The sequence below is a fragment of the Pyrus communis genome, chromosome 3 (assembly GCF_041283825.1).
Source record: "Pyrus communis isolate YQ-2024b chromosome 3, ASM4128382v1, whole genome shotgun sequence".
Lineage (NCBI taxonomy): Eukaryota > Viridiplantae > Streptophyta > Magnoliopsida > Rosales > Rosaceae > Pyrus > Pyrus communis.
Window position 1 is genome coordinate 3,267,126 of NC_142567.1, and position 22,991 is coordinate 3,290,116.

Here is a 22,991-nt window from a genome sequence, read left to right on the forward strand (position 1 = left end):
CCTCATAATCAAGATAAAACAAAGAAACAAAACGAATAAATAGATCCTAGCCAATCCTACACGCAACTAAGAGTACAAAAACCACTTGACAGAGCACCTTAAGGAGGGGGCATACACTCTGGAACATCTGTTCTTGTTGGCACCATTATCTTTTCAAATGATTCCTCTTCATATCAAATCACACGATGCAGTTAACCCTCATTGTCACTGGATTGAAGCCAACACGGAGCACCATTGAAGAAAGCTTATTTATATCTTACCAGTAATACCAGCTGCAGGTCTAAAGTCTGCGGGAATAACAACAGCGCTGATACTCTTCCAATAGCCGCCGGCTAATGATCAAACCTCAATACTTCTCCCCTGAGTTATAATATAGGATATTGCTTTGTAAAAATAAAAAATTTAAAAAAAAATAAAAAAAAATGCGAAGTTCAGCATACATGGTTTCTAACAGCAAGACAGTTGAAGTTATTAGCCATCAATAGATAAACATTGAGGACTTCATATTGAAAGAATAATCTAAAATATATTGATTGAGAATTCGAGATGAAGGTTTTGTGCATAACTATAAATATATAGATTAGTGATTGAGCAATCCACATTTTGTTACTTTATCGAAATCTTGAGTTGCCTGCGCGAAAATCAAAGATACACCTTTCCATGACGAAAGAGGTCCCTCTAATTTATGTACAGATGTGGGAATCTAGTTGACATCCTAAACTATACAATTAAGCTTGACAAGGAACTAAAGGCATTAACAAGTCTCATGTGATGTATTGACATGGAGATATAGATAAGGTTCACAGATCAGACCAGCTTTAGGTGTGTCAGCATCATTTTAACAGCACCGGATAGGCCAAGAGTTGATCCATCAACCTTGCATAACAAGTTACACCACAAGTCCGTACTTTGCCATGTTGGTTTTGCAGAATAGATATGGAATAAAGCAGGAAACGTAGCAGAAACATACCTTTGGAAAATTAACTGTAATCAACAAGAATCGGGTTGGCTGAAGGGATTGGTCTAGCACAATGGCTTGACAATGAGTTGCATCTAATAGAAAAGAGAAGTAATTATTGCAATAAGATAACAGCTAAGTATGTCATAACGAAAGACAAACATTAAACTCAAAATGCAATTCACATGCCTTTTAATTCCACCCGCAACCAATCTTGTGTGCATACCAAAGCCTCTCAAATGTCAGGATTCAGTGAGCCTTGACATTCATCAAGCACTCTACCACCAGCGTTGAATGCCGATTCTGGCGCAACATTTGACATAGGAGTTCCCAGAACGTCACGTGCCATCGTGGACAAAATAGGGTATCTTGGCGTGTGGACCTTCCACCAATTTAATTTCTTAAAATCACAACTGCCAAAGCCAAACTGCACATGCTGGAGTACTTATCAAACTTAGCTTTCATCTTTTGTGCCATAGAACTAAGAAATTTGTCTGGGCTCTTGCACCATTCAGTTAATTGGATGTGAACATGACCAATCTAAGGAAAATATATGCTTGCAGTTGGACATTTATTGCCAGAAAAAACATTAGTGATTCCAAAAGTTTCAGATAAACAGTAAAAAACCTCGTACCCATTCTGTGTCAGTTAAAGCTGATGTGTATGAAGGGTCATGCTCTTGCAGGAGAGAAAATGCAACCCTGTACTCTAGGCTGTTTCAAGCATTAGACACGTTGAATTCCATCGAACTGGGAAATCAAGAATTAATGAATGAATGAGCTTTCAAGATCAGGTAATTTGATTGCAAACTACTAAATTAATTGAAAAACAGGAATCTGCAGAAAGCAAAAAAATTACCTTTACTGACAGAAAATTACCCAGAAACAGACGCTTTAGAGCTCACAATTTGTTTGAAAATCGTCACAAAAAATGCTTTAATGACCAAATATCTGGAAAGTTTCTGCAGCTTTTCTATGGTTATTTTTCACCTTTTGAGCTTCTAAACCCCTCAATTCTCAATCTAGGTCAATTCCATCCCCCAAACCTATTTAAAAACATTATATTCAACAATTTAAACACGTTCGCATCATCAAATTGTCGGGAAAAAAATCCAAAATTAGTCTAGGCAGTTAGATTGATTGACTGGAATATGAACTTAACTTGCATTTATATTCTTTCTTTGGCCAACAATAAACCACCCCAAACACATATGCAATGACTAAATAAGCACCTGGAAATTTCCTGTAGGATTGCTCCAGGGAAGTAGTAGTTAGATAAATGTGTAACAATCAGGAGTTCATATTGTAAGAATCGAAAAACTAAATTGATTGAGAACTTTGGATGAAGGCTTTGTACACACATAAAAATGTATAGATTATTGATTGAGCATCCAACATTTTGTCAAATTCAGCTTCTATTCAATCTAAACCATAAAGAACCACATCTTACAAAGGAAGAATAGAATGCTCAAAAATCAAAGATACACCTTTCAATGACGAAAGAGGTCCCTCTAATTTACGTACAGGTATGGGAATCTAGTTGATATCCTAAATCAACAACTAAGCTTGACAAGGAACTACCAGCAATTAATGAGTCTCATGTGATGTATTGACATGGAGATATAGATAATGTTCACTGCCCTGACCAGCTTTAGGTGTGTCGACATCATTTAGACAGCACAGGATAGGCCAATAGCTGATCCATCAACCTTGCAGCAAATGTAGCAGATTCATACCATTAGAAATTTAACTCTACTCAACAAGAATTGGTCTGGCTGAAGGAATTGGTGTAGCAGAATGGCTTGACAATGAATTGGCATCTGATAGAAAAGAGAAATAAGTAATTATTGCAATAAGATCACTGCTAAGTATGCATTATAACTAAAGACAAATGTAAAACTCAAGCTGTAATTCACATGCCTTTTAATTCCACCTGCAACCAATCTTGTATGCACACCAAAGCCTCTCGAGTGTCAGGATTCAGTGAGCCTTGACATTCATCAAGCACTCTACCACCAATGTTGAATGCTGGTTCTGGTGCAACAGTTGACATAGGAGTTCCCTGAAAGTCACTTGCCATCATGGACAAAATAGGGTACCTTGACGTGTGGACCTTCCACCAATTTAATATTTTAATATCACAGCAGTGCAGAAAGACTGGTTCCTCTAGATACTTGTCCATGTCCGATATCATGTTTTGGCTCTGAGAGGTTTGTCAAATCCCTTCAATCGATCCCTACTATCAGTGCTGGTACTGGGTAAGCTGCTGCCACGCAAAGCTGAACCTTGTTCAACCATTACTGAGCAAATTGAATAAGCATAAAAAAGGTTCTTGAGGCCCTTGGAAACTTCCTTAATCCTGTCCAGAGCAGTACCACCGTATATTTGAGAGCAGTAGTACTCCATCAACTTCATTTTGGATCGGCGAATCAAGACCGCTGCCATTGCCAAAGCCAAACTGCACTTGCTCCAGTACGCTGCCATTGCCAATGCCAAACTGCACTTGCTCCAGTACTCGTCAAACTTAGCTTTCATCTTTAGTGCCATAGAACTAAGAAATTTGTATGGGATTTTGCACCATTTAATTAATTGGATGTGAACATCACACACAGGAAAATATATATACTTGCAGTTGGACATTTGTTGCCGGAGAAGACAGTAGTGATTTCAAATTTTCAAATCCCTAAAAACTGTGCCATTTTTTGCCTTTTCTATCGTCTTGGCGACCTGAATGAGGATTGAATGGATGGATATCATCAAGAGCTGCAAATGAATCATTTGATGGCCCTTCAACTGACCCAGCTCCCCCTCTCAAGCAGAATTGGAAAAGTTTCTTCACTGTTGGGTCCATCTCATCACTTGTCGAGGGATTGGGGTCCAAGACAAACTCTTCAACAGCAGCCTTACCTTCAAGCATACTCACAACTGCAGACATAGTGGGCCTAAGCTTCGAAGTGTAATTGCAGCAGTGGAGAGCCACATTGATTGTAGCCATTAGCTCTTCATTATTGAATTCTGAGCTCAACTGTGGATCCACTAAGTTCATCAAATTCCCTTCCGATTTGAGAACATGCGCCTAGAAACATGAAAAGAACAAAAGCAAAATAACTTATGTATCTTAAAAAATAATGTGAACTTTCAACAAAGAAGATATAATAAAAAGCCTTCTATAGTAGTAAACAACTTAAACAAAATCAAAATTAAAGTTCAATTACAAAGTTACCCAATCAAGAATATAAAATCCTTCTGCATTTGTCTGCTGAGTTGAGTTCTTCTTCCCACTGATAATCTCCAGTACAACAATTCCAAAGCTGTAGACATCTGCTTTGTCTGTGAGATGACCCCGAAGTGCATATTCTGGTGCCATGTATCCACTGCAAAATCATGAAATCATGACATCAATTCAATGGTTATAGACATATGCCGTAATATAACTATATTGGAAGGAGAAATATAAGAAGAGAATTTAAAAAAGGGACTCACAAAGTTCCAACCGCACGGGTGCTTATATGCGTTTTATCCTCTTCGGCAAGTTTGGCCAACCCAAAGTCCGATATCTTCGGGTTAAGATGTCTATCAAGCAACACGTTCGTGGCCTTGATATCTCTATGGATAACCTTCAAGCTTGATTCCTCGTGAAGGTAAGCCAAACCTTTTGCTATGCCAACACATATATTATGCCTCATTGGCCAATCCAACTTCAAATGACTTTCTTCTGCCCCTTCATTTTGTCAAGTTAATAAAAAATTAGTCATAATTTTGTGCATACAATCTTTTATACCATGTGCATGGACCAAAGGAAATATAGGTGTACAAAAGTGATACTTACCAAACAAAGCATGAGAAACGCTATTGTTTTCCATGTACTCGTAGACAAGGTATAGTTGATTTCCATCAATACAACATCCGTATAGGTTTACAAGGTGAGGATGTTGCAAAGCGGAAATCATGCCTATTTCATTCACAAATTCTCGATTTCCTTGCTTTGACTTGGAAGAAAGCTGCTTAACAGCAATCAGGGTTCCATCTACAAGAATGCCCTATATTTGACTAAGATAGTTAATACAAATCTCTTCACGCGAGAAATTAATCATAATTAGGATGGCAATTATTAATCAAATTGGAAAATAAATTATTTGTTTCAAAGATTACCTTATAAACAGTACCAAAACCACCTTCACCAATCTTATTGGCTTGGTCAAAGTTGGTTGTGGCATCTTTGAGTTGCGTAAAGGTAAATTTGCGAGTTTGTAGTTCCACACCTTTCAAATCTGCGTGAAAAGTAAAACTCATAAGAAATTGTTGTGTCTAAGACAAACTTAAGTACAATTTCATTGTTTTATCTTAAATCCCACTATTGTTTGAAGGCCTAGACCTTAACAACTACCTGGAACTATAGGCATGCATACTTTGCATCGTGAGTTTAAAAAATATAATGTACTCTAAGAGTATCAAGCTGTCGAAAAGTTCAATATCGAGACAATTATTATCTCGGAGTGTGCACTTAAATATGCATGAGAAGCCACAAAATAGGATAAATGTTCTTAGAAATGGAACAATGAAAACAAAAGGCAATATAACGGAGAAACAGAAAATACCATCCTCCAATGTTTTTTGTCGTCGTAGGAGGCCTCTCTTCCAAAGAATAACGAGCGCTAGTAATACGATAGCGATGATGACGACTGCTATTGCACATCCAATTCCTACCATTGTGCCTATAGGCACATGACTCCTAACACGCTCTACGTAGCTTACATTTTTTTTTGGAGGTTCAAAGTCTGCCAAAATAAAGCATAATTTTATTAGAATAAATGTTAATCTAATAGATGAGAAAGTACTTGCAAATATTCTACAACATACGTAAAACTTACTTGGCATCACACTAATGGCTGATATAAGAGGCCCGTAGACACCTGTATAAGGAATGGCAGTCGTCCCTTTTCCTGCCCAATATAGGTGGATCTCTAGTGTGCTACCAATAACAGTGACATTGTCAAACTCTCTGACAATGCCCTTACCAACACCTCTTGCTTCCTCCATAATGTTGAAGTCTTTCAAAACCAAATTCCCCTGCACATGATCAAAATTTCAATACAGCATTAATATACTTCTGCATTTCTTTTAGAACTTCGTATAAAATAACACCCACATAAAGCAGCTAAACGGCATATGATCTTCCAAACAAGTGTCGTGGTCTAGTAAATGCCAAAAGAAATATCATGAACAGTGTTAAGAGCATAAAGTGTGATCTATAATGGAATGCGCCAAACAAACTAAATATTGCCCATTGAACTTTCTGTAGTTTTTGAAAAAAAAAAAAAAAAAAAAAAAAGTTACATAAACTAGCAAAGAATCACAAATAATAAATTAAAGTTTATTTGTACTCACTTGAATTGAGATGTCAAACAAGCGTTTTCCGAGACTGCTAAATGTTTGGTCATCCGTAAACATGATCTCGGAAAAGAAGAGCCGTACTTTGTAGTTGCCTTTGAGCATGCAAAGGCCATAGTACTTAAGTGAAAGAGGGGCAATGCGCGCTGTTTGATATAAATCTGGCCCAGTAATGTTCAAAGATGTTGCAATGTAATTTGCATCGAGGTTGCTCATGTCCACGCCGGTACTGCTGTAGCCCCACTTTTGAGCTGACGAAACAAAGTCTGATGGTCCGAAAGAGCTCAAGTCCTCTTCATATGTATGACCATCAAACTTCGTCTTCCTCCCTCCACAATTGATAAATATAGAATGGTCTGCATTTGCAACAAGAATAGTATTAGAATTTTATACTTCACAATTCATATGTATGACACCTATAACAACCATAAAATCATAAGTTGTTGCATGTTAGTTAGACCCCATTGGAACCTTGACTCAGATTTCCCAAAAACTATGCCAAGAAAAGCAATAAAACAAAGAATAGAAAATTTACTAATTAATTAATTAAAAATGACGGGAAGCAGTCAGTTGAAGCATGTAGAAAGTGCAGCAGTTCCTCCCCTACTTTCCTCCAACGTGCAAAAAGGAGTTAGAAGGAAAATTACCCACTTTCTCCATACTTATCCACCCGCAACCTCCACAAATTCCAGTCTATAAAAAACTGCAAAGGAAACAGGATAAAGAGGAAGAGAAAAAAGAGGGGCATAGAGAGAACAAATGGGAAGAGGAGCAAAATACTGCAAAGGGACACAGAAAACGGGAGACAGAAAAAGAGGACAACATAGAGACGGCAGAACACAGCAGAGAAGACAGACGGCAGAGGAGAAAAGAAAAACAAAACAAAGAAAGAGCAGAGAAACACAGCAAAAGCAAGAGAAAAGCACAGAAACAAATACACGGCAAAGGAAGCAACAAGCATTCAAAGCACTCAAAGGTATAAACCGATGGAGACATTTGCAGCATCATCGTCAACATCAAACGGAAGCCCAAACGGACGCTGCAGTCATCGCCTGGAGAAAGAAGATTCAAAGTGGAAGACTCATGTTCGCTCTCCCCAAACCAGCGCCCTCCATCCATGCTCTCCGTTCATGCCTAGAAGGAAAGAAGCAGTCCTTGAAAGAAGCAGTCCATGCCACTTGCCGCCGTGGCATTGCTGTTAGAAGGTTCTGTCAGCCGTAACGAGGCCATTGAAGACCCGGTCCCTATAGAAAGGATACCGGGAAGAAGATCGTTGAGTCGTTGTCTGAGTTGCCTAATAGTGCAGGCCTTGTCCCGTAAAAAGCGACCAAGGAACAACCTCAAAATTCTGTGCACGACGTCGTAGAAGATAGTTCTCTACAAGCAACGAGGCAATGGAGCAGAAATGGTGTTTCCATCGTTTCGTTACTCCCACAAACATGTATGAACCTGCAGCGGATGAAGAGAAAAAAAGAAACTTGTCCCTGCTATGCGAGTCTGTCCGTCCTCGCACTTGCAGCAGCCCCTCAACTGATGCTTTCCAAAATCAGATCGTCACAGTCTCTCCCGGTGATTGCAGCAGCTCGGCGTGGAAGAACAAAAAAGTGGTCCCTGCCTATTAAAGAGATACCGAAGATATTTGGAGAGCCTGCATCAAATTCAATGAAGGAAGAAGGTCCAGCAGAAGCAAAGTAGAACATCTGCAAATCAAGGACTTGAAGCAAACCACAGGAACAGAAAACTTCCACTTGCGAGCCATTCACCTTTCGTCAAAGAAAGTAGCAATAAGCTTCAAGTGTGGAGGAATAAGGTTGCAGAGAAGAAAGACAACAACCAACCCATCTCCGTTGTTTGTGTCGCCTCACTTCACTTGCCACTGAAGCTCTACGAAGAAAAAGCTGCTGCCACTTTGGAAGGGAAGGCCGTGCTGCCCGCACAGTGCACCAAAAATGGTGCGGGCTGCTGTCTAAGTCGCTAGCGGAAAAGAAGACGGTGCAGTTGCTATCCGTGGCCGTGCTATAAAAGTATGAGTTACTAAAAAGAAGGAAAGTCAAAGTAGAACGTCAAAAACCTTTACAGCTGATTCTGGCCATGGGGTTGCTGTTTTCTTTCAGGTGGTTATATTATAACTCCTAGTTGAATTCATAGAAGACAAAGCATCCAGCAAAGAAAAGAAAGGATGAAGTTCTGCTACAGACAAATTACTCACCAGATAAAATAGGAATGTTGCTCCACATGGAGATAAATAAAAAGAGAAAAAAAATAGCTTTTCCATTTTTTATTCATGTAGGAGTTTATCACTTTTGGCTCTGTGAATAAGAATTGAGCCAAATAAGATGGCACTTAACATCATGGTAAAGGCACCGGTTTCAAACGGTTTAAAACAAGAAGTGTGGAGACCATGTCCACAGAAACCTCTCCTTCATTAAATCACCAACTATGCAAGAAACTTGTTGGCAAAAGTTGAACGCGGCTCAAAGAATTCGGCTCATTGCTGCTGCTCCATTCTTCAAAGAATGTTCCAGAAAAAGAGAAAGAAATAGTCTTGCTCATCACATGGGTGTCACAGAGCATGGCCCCCAGTGAGAAGTATTTGAGCCAAAGTACAGAGCACGTCAAAATGGCATGTTCCATGAATCCAAAACCACCAAAAGTAGCTTTCGGAAAGTTCAAGTGAAGGAAAGGCAAATTTAAGAAAAGCTTTGAAGCATTAACATCAAGCCTAAAGTGGTTGTGCTCCATGAAGAGAAACAACAAAGCGTAAAGAAAAGCGCCACGGAAATGCCCAAATTCCAAAATAGCAAAGTGAATTGGAAGAAAGCTTCATAAAGAAAGTCAATTGTTACTAGCAAGCCCCAGTGCAGTTTCTTCTTAATCAAAACAAAAGGACTAGATGACAAGCATGACTACATGCCCGATAAGAAGAGTTAGCAGCTTGCCACAAAATCGTTGCATCACGGCAAGTCTCAAATGGCACAAAGCCACTTCAAAATTCAAACGGCACAAAGCCGTCCCAAATCTCAAAAGGGATACAAAATCATTCAAATTCCCAAAACGGCACAAAGCCATACCAAAATCATAGCTTGAACTACGTCGATTTGATTCCATTAAAGGATACGTAAGCAATCTAATACCATATTCTAGGCTCAACCGCAAACACAAAAATACTAAATTGAATCCCTGGTTCACCTCAACCAAATTCACTACCAAATCAATCGACTCCCTGGTTCCATCAACCAAATTCACCCAAATAAACCAAACACCAAATCCTTTTTAGTGGGTCATTCACTCACTGAAAATCACAAATCCTTTTTAGTGAGTCAGTTACTCACTAAAAATCCCCAAACCATGAACTACGAGTGACTTAATCTCTTAAAAGGGCATGTAGGCAATCTAGGGCTCCACCTAGGTGCAATCACAAAATCAAACAAAACACCAATCCTCAAAATTCATATTTTTCATGTTAGAATCAAAGAGTATTCTTTTCCCAAAAGAACGGTTGTAATTAATAGGCGCGTAGTCTAGAATGGGTTGAACTCAAATTAATAACACCCTCTTCGGAAAAATGAACGAGGGTAAAATTGTGTCAAGTGAATTATTTGTTCTCGTGACAATTTTTGCTCAACACCATTAATTCGATAAACAACATGCAACATCTAACAAAAGTACCAAAAAAACCGCTAGACTATACAACCAACCAATTTACTAAGATAGATAAAAGAAAAAATTATATGAACTTAAACTCACATTTCGGTTCTGAGGAGCAAGGAAGGCCCTTCTTCAAGCACCACCTACGCATTGAAAGAATTAAGGTTTAGTCATAACTCATACATATATCTTATGATGTTTGATAAACATGAAATCACAAGTTTTTGTGAACTTACAAGTTTTCTGGCAAAGAATGACTGGAAACCAAATTCCTGTAATAATCAAGACAATTAGCAAATAATATTCGGCGGAGAAAGAACATATAATAAGTACATAACGAATTTAGCCAATAGCATTAGGTTTGGATATTGATAGACTTACACAGGCGAGTGTTGACAACTGACGGAAGGTGATCCCGTAAAATTGTTGTATGACAAATCCCTGCAACATATTTTGTGTGGCATTAATGACATATCTAAATTCAAATATGGAGAAACAAAAAAATGAAATTGAAATCGAAGTTGGCCAGCATTTTTCTTTAAAGATACAAACACAAATAAATTAAAACTTCACATATTAGTATTACACTATAGACTGACCGGTCACGTTTGCTCTGCAATATCCAAATTGGTACTTCCCCGGTCAGCATGTTGTTGCTCAAAGAACTGCACACGTAAAAATTAACGGTCAATGAAAATGTAAATATAGTTGACTTGAGAAATATTGAAAATATGTATTGTTTGCACCAATAAATGAATGCGTCATTTGACCGACTTACATGAAAGATATATGGCTAGCACGCTCAATCGTTTGTGGAATTTCTCCAGTCAACTTGTTAAAGCTTAAGTCTCTACATAGAGAGAAAAAAGACATCATACAACATACGTCAGATCTTTGTTTTGAATTTTTGAAGATTTATTGAATCCACAAGTAATAGAAAAGAGGAGAGAGCCCTCTAAAAGCCGTACTGGTGTTGTTTTTCAACTTGTTAAAGCTTAAGTCTCAAATTCTTATTTAGTTTGGCAATAGTAAATGTGTAGATCTATACAACTATATTGATTATAAAAGCACTCACAATGTTACAAGATTTGTCAGCTCGCCAAGGTAATTAGGGATTGTACCACTAATAGAGCAATTTCTCAGAATCCTGGATCATAGGAATGCGCAAAAATTAGAAAATGATTGCATTAGGGATTACACTGAAGTACAATTTCAATAGGCTATTGTAATATGAAACTCACAATATCTGTATGTCTTTCATATATCTCAGAGTAGGAAAAGGCATACTTGGTCCGTGCAAATCTGATATCATCCTGATACAAAAGACACATCAGAAATAATTATTTGTTTTATAGTTCAAGATTTGGAATATTGAATAATTACAAGATAGAAGAAAGTGGTCTTACAATTCCTTTACATATTTCAAGGAAGATATGGTGTAAGGAATAGGACCTTCCAAGGATGCACCTTGCAAATCACTGCAGTAGATTTAATCTAACTCGTCACCCAAAAACTGATAGGATACAAGACTATTGAAAGGAAGGAAATGCAGGAACAAAAATAAAATGCAGAGAAAGGGAACACGAACAAAGATATTCAATTCATTTAACCGATATCCTCTCCCTCATGGCTCAATGCCCTTATAAGACTGAGTCCAGATTTTCTGCACCCAAAACTCTCTATGGCCTCTCTGTGCATGTCACCAAAGTTAACTGCATCCAACTCTGTTACATAATATTATTTAAATTAGGATAAAAAACTTCAGAGAAGGAAGAAGCCGGTAGCCATGCCTCCGACAACCACTCAACCCCAAAACAACTTCAGCCTCCCTCTCCAATCGAGGCAAACCCCGCCGAACCCAATCCTTCCCATCTCCCGCCGCCTCCCTCCCCTTCATTAGTCCAACGACAGATATTAATATATATACACACATTATATATGCACCCAAGCCCCTCCTGCGTTGATTCCGACTTCCATTTTTTCTGGCATGAAGATAAAAACAAGGGCAGAGAAGGTGGAGAAGATGACCCTTTATTTTTTTTAATTTTTGTACTAAATTAACTCAGAGGCAGAGAAGATTGAGATTCTTATTTAATATCAATATTATTTAACAGAGTTAGATGTAGTTTACTTTGGGGCACGTGTCAAGCAATGATGTGAGGCACGGAGAAGATCTGGACTCTATAAGACTAGAAAGTAACTGAGAAGCCTCTTAGTACCCGATTAGCGGTAGCCTAACCCCTACATGATCCCTGTAACGACACTCACGATCTTCTCAATGAAAACAAAGTCATTGTATACACATATCTGATTGGAACGTCATGTGAAGGTGAATTTATTTCTAAAGTAGATGTATTTATACAATGACATTGGTTTTAAGTTAATTCAGTACAATATATTTAAGGAGGATCCTAAAAGAAACAGTCACGGGAAAAGACGGAAAATAAAGAGTAAACATGGGAGATGACTATAATGAAGAGCTACACTCCAGAGTTTTTCAAGTTTAAAGAGTAAAAATGGAAGATGACTATAATGAAGAGCAACACTCACAGTATTCGAAGTTCGCTCCAGTTTCCAATAAATTCAGGTATCTTCCTTGATAATTGGCTCCCACCTATCCTACTGAAAGCATTAAAAGAAGATGTGAAATTCTGTGTAAAAATTATGCACATTCGTATAATCAAACCATTTTGCATAACTTACAAAACAATTAAATTCTTCAGATTTCTGTACGACTCTGGTATCGTACCAGTAAAATTGTTTCCAGAAAGAACGCTGTTGAAACATACAAAAGAGTCATAAGATAATCCAGTGAATTTGTGAAACATTTACGGTACCATACAAGAGAAGTCATACAAAATAGCAAAAATTTCACGAAATTTGCATTTTTGAAAATGTTTGGCCAAAAGAAGAAATGAGAATGCAAACTTACATTCTTTCCAATTGAGTCAACCTCCCGAGGTTTTGTGGAAGAGGGCCTTCAAACTGATTGTCTTCCAACTCCCTGGAAAAAAAATGTAATTTGTCAATCAAGGTTATGCATATTCCATTTTTTTTAAATATAAATCAATAAATAAAATAATTACAAAACTTACAGCTCTCTAAGGAAAGTAAAGCCGTCAGTAGGAATTAAACCACTAAGTCGATTCCCCAAAAGATACCTACAACACACTAACAACAGTTACATGCCATGCCAAATAATAAATGCATCTGTGCGGCCATTATTTAAGGTCCTTAAGAAATCACTTACAGAAAATGGATGGGGGAGCGGGAAAGGCTGGCAGGGATTGATCCACTAATGTAGTTGCGAGTGAAATCACTGTTTAATGTGAAGCCTTAGAAATTCATATCCATAATCCGTAATGCAGTTAATGTGTATAACAAATTTAAACTAACAACGTAATCACTTACATTTTTTCCAACTGTGTAAGATTTCCGAGTTCCTCAGGTATAACTCCAGTTAAATTTAAACCCTTCATCTCACTGTAAAACCAACATTTAAAGCAAAACTAATCATTATAAGGGAATGATAGAATTCACAGAACAATAGAACTTTAGACCAATAAAGTCAAGTTAAGGCTTATTAATCAGTTGTACTTAAAACAATAAAACTTTAAGCTAATAAAGCCTTACATGATTGTGACATGGCAAGTATTGTTTGGAAAGGAACAGTTGCAAGTCACATTGCTGAAAATTTGATCAGCAAAGTATTTGAAGAAGCCTGCTCCACCATCTTGGCAAGAACTTTGGCTGATATTCTTCCAGTGAGGGTTTTGTAATTTTCTAGAAATTGTTTCCAAAGTTTTCACTGTTAAACAAAAACAGCTCTTGGTCAAAATCGCATGCAATGAAAAAGGCATGGTCAATCATACATGTTCACCCTATAAAGGCCTAACTGAATAAAAACAATGCTAAAATCCTTCACCTGTTACAACTCCGTTGCTCAGAAAAACATAAAAGTATATGTTTAAACCAATTAATGATGTAATAAGTAATTACCATATTATGCAATTATTGGTGCCTTGTGAGGCAATCAACATATACTACAAATCAAACAGATGAATCCTTTACTGCCAAACTATACAAGTTGCACTGGTATAAATTGTTTAAGAACCATTATGTCTATTGGTTTAGTAAATCAGGGTAAAGAAGTTGTTAAAACCCAATTCCTCTGCATTTAAAGAAATACAACGATGGAAAAGATTGTGGAAAATTTGAAACTTTTATACTAATCAGTAGCAATTTCCCAAATTCTCTTTTTGCTTGTATTTTTTTTTTTTTTATAAAAAAAAATCATGAAAAAATGTAAAAACAAAAGGAAATGATAGTGATGTAGAGAAGAATGAAATATTAGAGTATAAAATTATAAGAGCATCTCTAAAGAAACAACCAAACTCCCTCCAATTGATCTGTTATTTTCTTATGTTATGCCGTCACCATCCTGTGCCATAAATTTTGACGCGGAATGCTTAGGCGTTGTTTTATATTTGTTGTTTCATTATCACAAATTTAGTTGAGGAAACAATGGTAGCCATATCGACTAGAGCAAATGTATTCTCCCTCTTTTCACCAAGTTCAAAACTTCAAATCACCCAATTATTTTGGATAATTTAAAGTAAATATTCTTTGTTTAAAAAGAAGTGGTTCTGTGCCCAATTCCAATTTCCATGGACTAGCAAAAAAAGGAAAATAGAAAGTTAGCTAGCCCACCCCGTTGAATATATGGATTAACTGATGGATGGGCTGAAGAGAGGATTTAATCTCGACCGTTAGAGTGCAAGCCCAAAGTTTCTCTGACATTTTCATCTGGGTCCAAATCGGTAGGTCGGAGTTTTAGTCTACTCATGTCGTGCGTGTGTCGGAAATATTCTGATCGGTGGGAAGTCGCCGGCCTTAGGCGAATGAGATGCCGGCGAGAGACCTAAACCATAAACCCAACGCCCCAAAACCCTAATTAGTGTCAAACAAAATGTCCAGTCCATGTTTACATGGTATGATTTTTCAATGAAATCATATCAGGACAGAACCTCCATTTTCGTGGGTTCAGAAGAAGATTTGAGAGCTTCATGCTTTAACTTAGCAATGCCTGATGGCTATCTCCTAGGGTTTGAAATTTCTAAAAATAGAAACTGAAATAGAGAAGACACAGATGCGGAGTAACAAGTCCAAAAACAAACAATGAGGAAAATTCCATATTTCTTTGCTTTCCGAGAAGAATTTTCCCAGGAACCAAACAGAGCAGAAGCTTTTCTCACAACACAAAACCAACTGCAACCCTCCTCACAAAGCAACAAAAATCTTCACAAAACCAAAATTATTCAAGAACATCCATATTTGCAGTAAAAGTTGAGAAATTTAAAGCGAGAAGGAAAATGATGGTTTTATTTTGTGCTGACCTTCTTCCAGAGGCAGAAGCTGAGCACAACTCAAAGCCAGAAACCCGATCAGGAGACCAACAAAAATCACGGAACTCGACATTGTCGTGATCACGACGCAAAAACAAAAACAGAGAATGTGTTGGTAACTTTGTAAGAAAGAGTTTTGTCTGAATGTGATTTTTGGTTCTGAAAAGAAAGCTTCAAACAATGTCAATCAAAATTGCAAAAACTTTTTGGCTCTGTAATTTTACTTACTCCTCATGAGAGAGAAAGAGGGAGGAGAGAGAGAGAGAGAGAGAGAGAGAGAGAGGCACAGCTAGTTAATTAAATTAAGTTTCCCTTTCTGGTATTGGGGCAGAAATCTGAAGCTAGCTACTCTTACTCCAATTTTAGTATCAGAAAGTGACTTCTTCTGCCTTTGGGAAGAGGCTCAGAAAGTTCACAAGTTTATTTTTGTTTTATGAACTTAAAATGGTTTTGCCTTTGATGTGTCTTTTCTCTCAGTCTGAGGAAGGAATGAGTGTTGTCAACTCCTCTCATCTCCAGTCTGCACTCTCTCATTCAAACGTGTCTTCAAATTTAGGTTTTAAGTGAAAAATAGTATTTTTCTCAGTCAATAGTTTGAGTTAAAATTTTAGTCCAAAATTATTAAAAAAATAAATTTTAACTAGATTATGTTTTCGGTAAAATAAAATTTATGTAAAATATCATAATTTATTGTTATTAACATTTTAACAAAAAAAATATTTAAATCCCAATAAAAGTTGAAAATTTTAACTAGATTATTCGGCTCATTCTTTAAAAACATTTAATACTTGTTTATTATATTCTTTTTCTTTAAAAAAATGTAACATTTTATGTGTATTCTTTGTGAAATGTGTATAAAATGTGACCTACATTCATAATACAGAATAAGTACGTTGGAGTTAAAAAAAAAAAAAAAAAAAAAAGTGTAATTTATCACATTATTCATACGGAAAATTTTATATATTAAAAAAATATTAAAGTGTATAATACACATAGAATTAGTTGTAGAAAGTCATTCATGAATGATGTGGAAAATTACAAAGGGGTAAAGTGGCCTTCATGTTAATTATTATCAGATTAAAATTCAATCCAACCCCATTTTTAAGTTCTAATTTCGCCCCTATTGTATTTATGTGTTTATTTAGGGGTGCAAGTTGGAATGTTATTTCTGATTCCGCCAATAAAATTTCTGAATCGTAATCCAAAAATTTTGAATTCGAATATTTTTCTGAAAAATTAAAACGGAAATAGGAATGCATTCAGAGATTCCCAAAGAATTTCCAGGGCAAAGTTTTTGGAGTGTTATGAACTTATTCCGATTACACCAATAAAATTTCCGAATCCGAACCTAAAAATTCTGAATTCGAATATTTTCTAAAAAATTGAAACGGGAATAGGAATCCATTTAGAGATTCTAAAAATTTGGAATTTTCAATGTTCTGAACTTATTTCGATTTTGCCAATAAAATTTCTAAATTTGAACCTAAAAATTCTGAATCCTAATATTTTCTGAAAATTGAAACAGAAATAGGAGTGCATTTAGAGATTCCAAAAATTTAGAATTTCCAAGGCGAAGATTTTGGAGTGTTTGAACTTATTCCAATTCCATTAGTAAAAATTCTGAATTAGAACCTAAAAATTCTAAATTCAAATATTTTCTTAAAAATTGAAACGGAAATAGGAATGCGTTTAGAGATTCCAAAAATTTGGAATTTCAAAGACGAAGTTTTTGGAGTTTTCCGAACTTATTTCGATTCTACTAGTAAAATTTCTGAATCCGAACCTAAAAATTTTGAATTCGAATATTTTTTGAAAATTTGAAAAGGAAGTAGGAGTGCATTTAGAGATTCCAAAAATGTGGAACTTCCGAGGCGAAGATTTTGGAGTGTTTCGAACTTATTTTGATTCCACCAGAAAAATTTCCAAACCCGAACCTAAAAATTTTGAATCCAAATATTTTCTAAAAAATTGGAACGGAAATAGGAATGCATTAAGAGGTTCAAAAAATTTGGAATCTCAAAGGTGAAGTTTTAGGAGTGTTCCAAACTTATTACGATTTTGTAAATAAAAATTATGAATCCGAATATTTTCTGAAATTTTGAAATGGAAATAAGAATGCATTAAAGATTCCAAAAATTTAGAATTTCCAAGGCGAAGATTTTGGGGTGTTCCGAACTTATTCTGATTCCACCAATAAAAATTTTGAATCTGAAACCTAAAAATTCTGAATCTGAATATTTTCTAAAAATTTGAAACAAAAAGAGGAATGCATTTAGAGATCCAAAATTTTGGAATTTCCAAGGCAAAGTTTTATCGAGTGTTCCGAACTTATCCCAATTCTGCTAGTAAAATTTCTGAATCCAAACCTAAAAATTCTAGATCTAAATATTTTTCTAAAAATTTAAACGGAAATAGGAATGCATCTAAAGATTTCAAAATTTTGGAAATTCCAAGGCGAAGTTTTTGGAGTGTTCTGAACTTATTCTAATTCCACCAGTAAAATTTCCGAATTCAAACCTAAAAATTCTAAATCCAAATATTTTCTGAAAAAGCGAAACGAAAATAAGAATATATTTAGAAATTCCAAAATTTTGAAATTTCCAAGGCAAAATTTTTGAAGTTTTCCAAATTTATTCCGATAAAAAATACTTCTGAGATTTCCAAATTTTTAAAGTTAATGCCTCATATTATATATGTTTTAATCAACTTTTGTATTTCCCTTGTTTTGGTCGAATGGGTGAGATATTTAATACACTAATCTAGTTTACTTTTGACTTGTATTATTTTCCTTTTCCAGTGTTAGCATCCATTCCCATACATAACCTTTCCAGTTTTGGCTTCCACGCAAGTAGCCGCTGGCTCCCAAACTTTCCATCGTTCTCTCTCCCCATCTGATCACTCCTTTTCTCTTCTTCCCGTCGCATAAAACAAACCCTTAGGATCCCCATCGAGATTCTTCCCATCGCATCAAAATTTTCACTTTCTTTTTCTACCTTTCTCTCATTTTCTCAGCAACCAAACAACACAGAAATCATGAAGGGAATAAAACATAATTGTTAATAATGGGCGGACAAGACGAACACAACAGAAACAGGGGATTCTAAACGTCTTGAGGAATTGGAGGAGAAAAGAGGGGTTATCGGAGTTAATTAGAGATCGCTGGAGAATGGCGGAGAGAGGAATGAGCAGCTTCTTCCTCGACATTCTTGGAGCATACAGTCGGAAAGAACTCGGAGGATAAAGAATCAGAAGACGGAGAATCAGACGGAAGGGTGAGTGATGAGGGACGGAAAAAGTGAAGAATCTGAGGGACGGAGAAAATGAGGATCCGAAACTCAAACTTTCATCCGGATATGAGGATCCTAAAACAAAAAAATTGAGGATATTCTTAAAGGATTACTGTTGAAATTGTTCTTCTTAGCCCTAGCTAGCTAAAACATGTTTGTAATTTCTAATCCAGAAACAAGAAGAAACTTCTAATTTTCTTAAAGTCAATAAAAAAAAAAAACCAAATGCAATGTCCTAAAAAATGCTAAACCCAAATGCAGTTAAATCCAAAAATTTGAAGCAAATATAGACTACTGTCTGACCTTCTTCTAGAGGCAAAATTTGAGCATTCGATTCGAACCAAGTGAAGCAATTCAAAGCCAGAAACCCCAGCAGAAGAACGAAAACAATCTCAGAGCTCCAAAACTCGAATCCCATTTTCCTCCGCGACATCAAAAACTGCTTTTCCAGATGCTTAGAAGAAAACCAAATTCTAAGCTTGGTGATCTTAGTCTTACGTTAAAAAAAAATAAAAAAATAAAAAAATAAAAAAGAGACAACAAAAGGAGAGGGAAAGGGGCACAGAGGCGAGTGTTTTCCTAATTCATATAAGATGTAAGAAAGAAAGAGCGAAAGACAGAGGGGGGAGAGAGAGGGCTGCCGATAGGGAGTGAGTAAAATTACAGGTTTGGCATATTGCTTGTATTATTTCCGTTTCCGGTTTCGGCATCCCATTCCCACATATAACTCTCAAACCTAAACCTAGCTAGTTGTGAACTGCGTTACTAACATCATTTGATTAATTACTTGGAGACGAAAGCAAGATGAAACTAACTTCTTCATTGATCCATGTAAAGGAGGAATTTTCTATTCTATCACGGAGTACGGAACACTGCAACTGTTTTAACCATTACAATTTTTCGTTCATTTGATTATTTGGAGATGAAAGCTTAGCTGAACTAGTTACTAGTTCAAAGTAACTTCGTCATTGGATCATTTAAAGGGGACTAAAAGCTAGGACAATAAGAGAAATTTTTTAGTGTATCAAAAACGTGCGTACCAAAAGTAATATTGTGGGTGGGCTAGCTAAAACGTCTAATAACTTTTTCTTAAGCGTCTGTGTGAGTAATAATGCTATATTGTCTCTTGAGAATGAAGATGTGTAAACTTTTATAAGCAAAATTTATCCAGTTAGTTTATTTTCGAGCAAGACGAATACACATTAAAATAGAATACAAACCATAAGTTTTTTGAATTAAATAAAGGTATAAAGTTATACAAACATACAATGAGGTGCATTTGGATAACTAATTATTGTCATGATCCGTGTTTAAAGCATCCACAAAATTATCGGTATTTTTGTTAAAATATCCACAAAATTATTGGTATTTTTGTTAAAATATCCATGATGTGTACCATTTTGTGTTTTATATAAACATAAAAAATACCTCATCGATAAAAAGAGTTCTAATTTATGAAAAAACAATGGATGATGTTACTAGAGTTCATCGATAAAAAGAGCTGTAACTTATATTATAATACTTGCTATATGGTTTACTTACATTCATAATACAGAACAAGTACGTTGGAGTTTCAAGGGAACGTGTAATTTAACTCATTATTCATATGAAAAATTGAAGTATAATAAAAGTTGTGTGTAATACACATAGAATTACCACGTAGAAAGTCACCCATTTATCAAGGAAAAAAAATACAAAAGGGGTACCGTGACCATTATGTTTAACTATTATTAAACAAACAAATGTGAGAGGTCCTGGGTTCGATGTTCTGAGTTGGTGTGTTTGTTTGACTGCTACCACGGGTAAGATGAAATTCACCATAACCTCTCCGGGCCGAAAGGGGTGGATAACCATAGTTTGCCATCAATTGTCCCCCTTTTTAGAAATAAAAAATAAAAAAAATTCAGCAAGCCCCATTTTTAAATTCTAACCTCGTCCCTAGTGTATTTATGTGTTTACATTAGGGGTGCAAATTGGATTAGGGGTGCAAATTGGAATGTTATTTCTGATTCTGCTAGTAAATTTTTTTATTCTGCCAGTAAAACTCTAAAATCAAATATTTTCAGAAAAATTGAAACGGAAATGGGATGCTTTATAGATTCCAAAAATTTGGAATTTCTGATCTGAAGTTTTCGGAGCTTTCCAAACTTATTTCGATAAAAAAAACTTCTGGGATTTCTGATTTTTTTTTTTTTTAAAGTTAATTTCTCATATTATATATTTAGTAATTAATTTTTATACTTACCTTGTTTTGGTCGAATAGGTGAGTCAGACGATCACATGACTCATTACTCACGTTGAAGATGATCACTTTCAAAAAAAATTTGCTTAAATATTACCTGAACTTGTTGTAGGGGTGTAGATATTTAACATCTAATCTAAAAACAATTCATCATTAGTTAACAACTTAAACCTTACTTCGTGTTGTAATTTACCACCTACAGTCAGTTGACAATGGTTCATTTTTTAGATGATGTGTATATCACACGTTAATTGATGACAAGACATTATAAAAACACAACTCGTTTACCACATCAATTTTACAACTGACATTAATTGCCTGTTATAAAAAGTAACCATCTCCCACAAGTTTAGTCAGCATGTTATGAATATTTTACAATGGACAAGTATGGTCAGTTATAATAAAACAATTTACTAACACCGTCTTAATAGTTCAAGTGATATGACTAAAAGCAGCATTCTTATTTTTCATAGAATATCTTCACCATGCCATGAATGATCTTATCAACGCCATGGATGATTTCTTACTTGTACTTTCCATAAACTGATCAGAGAGCTTAATTACTTTGATTGATGATAAATTAATGCACTAATCTAGTTGACTGGCTAGCACGTGATAGCTTGTGATGAGGTGAATCATTAGCAGTAGCAGCATTGTGTGTGTAGGTACGTAAACAATTACTACTATCAACGTACTTGGCTTTTATTATTTCCCCTTCCAGTTTTGGCATCTCATTTTCATGTATAACTCTTAAACCTAAACCTAGCTAATTATAAAACTGTGTTAGTAACATCATTTGACTAATCACTTGGAAACGAAAGCGAGCTGATGAACTGGTTACTTATCGACTACGATTCATTTAAAAGAGACAAATTAAAAGCTATCGACAAAGAAGAATTTTTCAATATATTCAAAACACAAAGTATTTAACGACTACATGCCATCAAGGGTGGAGCCAAAAAAGTTTTGGTAGCCTTTGTGAGTAGCTTCTCATTGGGTGTCATAATATAATTAAATGAATTTTACCCTTTTTGTTTTGGTCAAATAGATGGATATTACCTTAAATAGAAAACTGCATTTTAATCCTTAAAAAAGATGAGTTTTAGACTATAATCTTGTGTAAGATTAAAATCCAATTTTACTCCCTAGTACATTTAATCATCTCATTTATTAGATATATTTTGATATTTTATTTATCTTTTTATTCCTATTTTAATGTATTAATTATATTTAAATTTAATTTATCATAATATATATTTTAATGTCTACATTTAGGCAACTAATTTTTATTTTTTTTATTTTTTTATAATATATAGTCCAATAACAATTTTGTATGTTCTTCATTTAGGAACATTAATATATTTGAATATTTCGGTATATCCATCGATACAAACATATAGGTACATTAAACATATACATGCATTTTGGTACATACATTTTGGTACACACATTTGAGTTTTTATTTTTATTAGTACAACGATATATTTTACACTAAGGCGAGGGGGTTCAGCTAAGCCATATAATGAACAACTTAATTTGGTATCGAATTCACCATCCACGAGATTCAAACATAATACCTCTCATTTGAGTATTGACTTTCAGGTACATTAATTCAATATACTATATTTCGGAACATACATTTCGGTACGTACATTTTGGTACATACATTTTGGTATTGACATTTAGGTACATTAATTCAATATAATACATTTCGGTACGTACATTTCGGTACATATATTTTGGTACGTACATTTTGGTATGTATATATTTCGGTACATACATTTTGGTATGTATATTTCGGTACATACATTTCGGTACATATATTTCGGTACGTACATTTTGGTACATACATTTCGGTATTGATATTTAGGTACATTAATTCAATATAATACATTTCGGTACATACATTTAAGTTCATTATAATATTTTTCGGTACAATCATGTATATACAAAAAAGTCAATTATATATATTTCGGCACATCACAATCATGTATTTATATATTTTGTAATTTATAATTAAAGAACTAAATATGTGCATATTAATAAAATTAAAATTTAATG

The 22,991-nt window shown here is 35.3% G+C and overlaps 1 protein-coding gene and 1 pseudogene across 1 annotated transcript; both read right to left on the minus strand.

The window, feature by feature from the left end:
• LOC148697754 (alpha,alpha-trehalose-phosphate synthase [UDP-forming] 1-like) overlaps nt 1-146 on the minus strand; it is a 35,140-nt pseudogene extending 34,994 nt beyond the window's left edge.
• A 2,154-nt stretch (nt 147-2,300) lies between these two features.
• LOC137715116 (putative LRR receptor-like serine/threonine-protein kinase At1g53430) lies at nt 2,301-19,106 on the minus strand. The gene is made up of 26 exons (XM_088690633.1): nt 18,992-19,106; nt 13,630-13,804; nt 13,408-13,479; nt 13,247-13,315; nt 13,092-13,157; nt 12,929-13,000; nt 12,700-12,771; nt 12,547-12,618; nt 11,403-11,474; nt 11,238-11,309; nt 11,072-11,143; nt 10,775-10,846; nt 10,596-10,661; nt 10,378-10,437; nt 10,233-10,268; nt 10,096-10,139; nt 6,346-6,704; nt 5,829-6,027; nt 5,556-5,735; nt 5,110-5,228; nt 4,787-4,997; nt 4,441-4,678; nt 4,181-4,331; nt 3,473-4,033; nt 2,878-3,434; nt 2,301-2,777 (listed from the first exon to the last, which is right to left on the minus strand). Exons 1-24 carry the CDS (start codon nt 19,104-19,106, stop codon nt 3,641-3,643), a joined length of 3,057 nt encoding a protein of 1,018 aa, XP_088546759.1. The 3' UTR covers nt 2,301-2,777; nt 2,878-3,434; nt 3,473-3,640.
• Nucleotides 19,107-22,991: the final 3,885 nt, after the last annotated feature.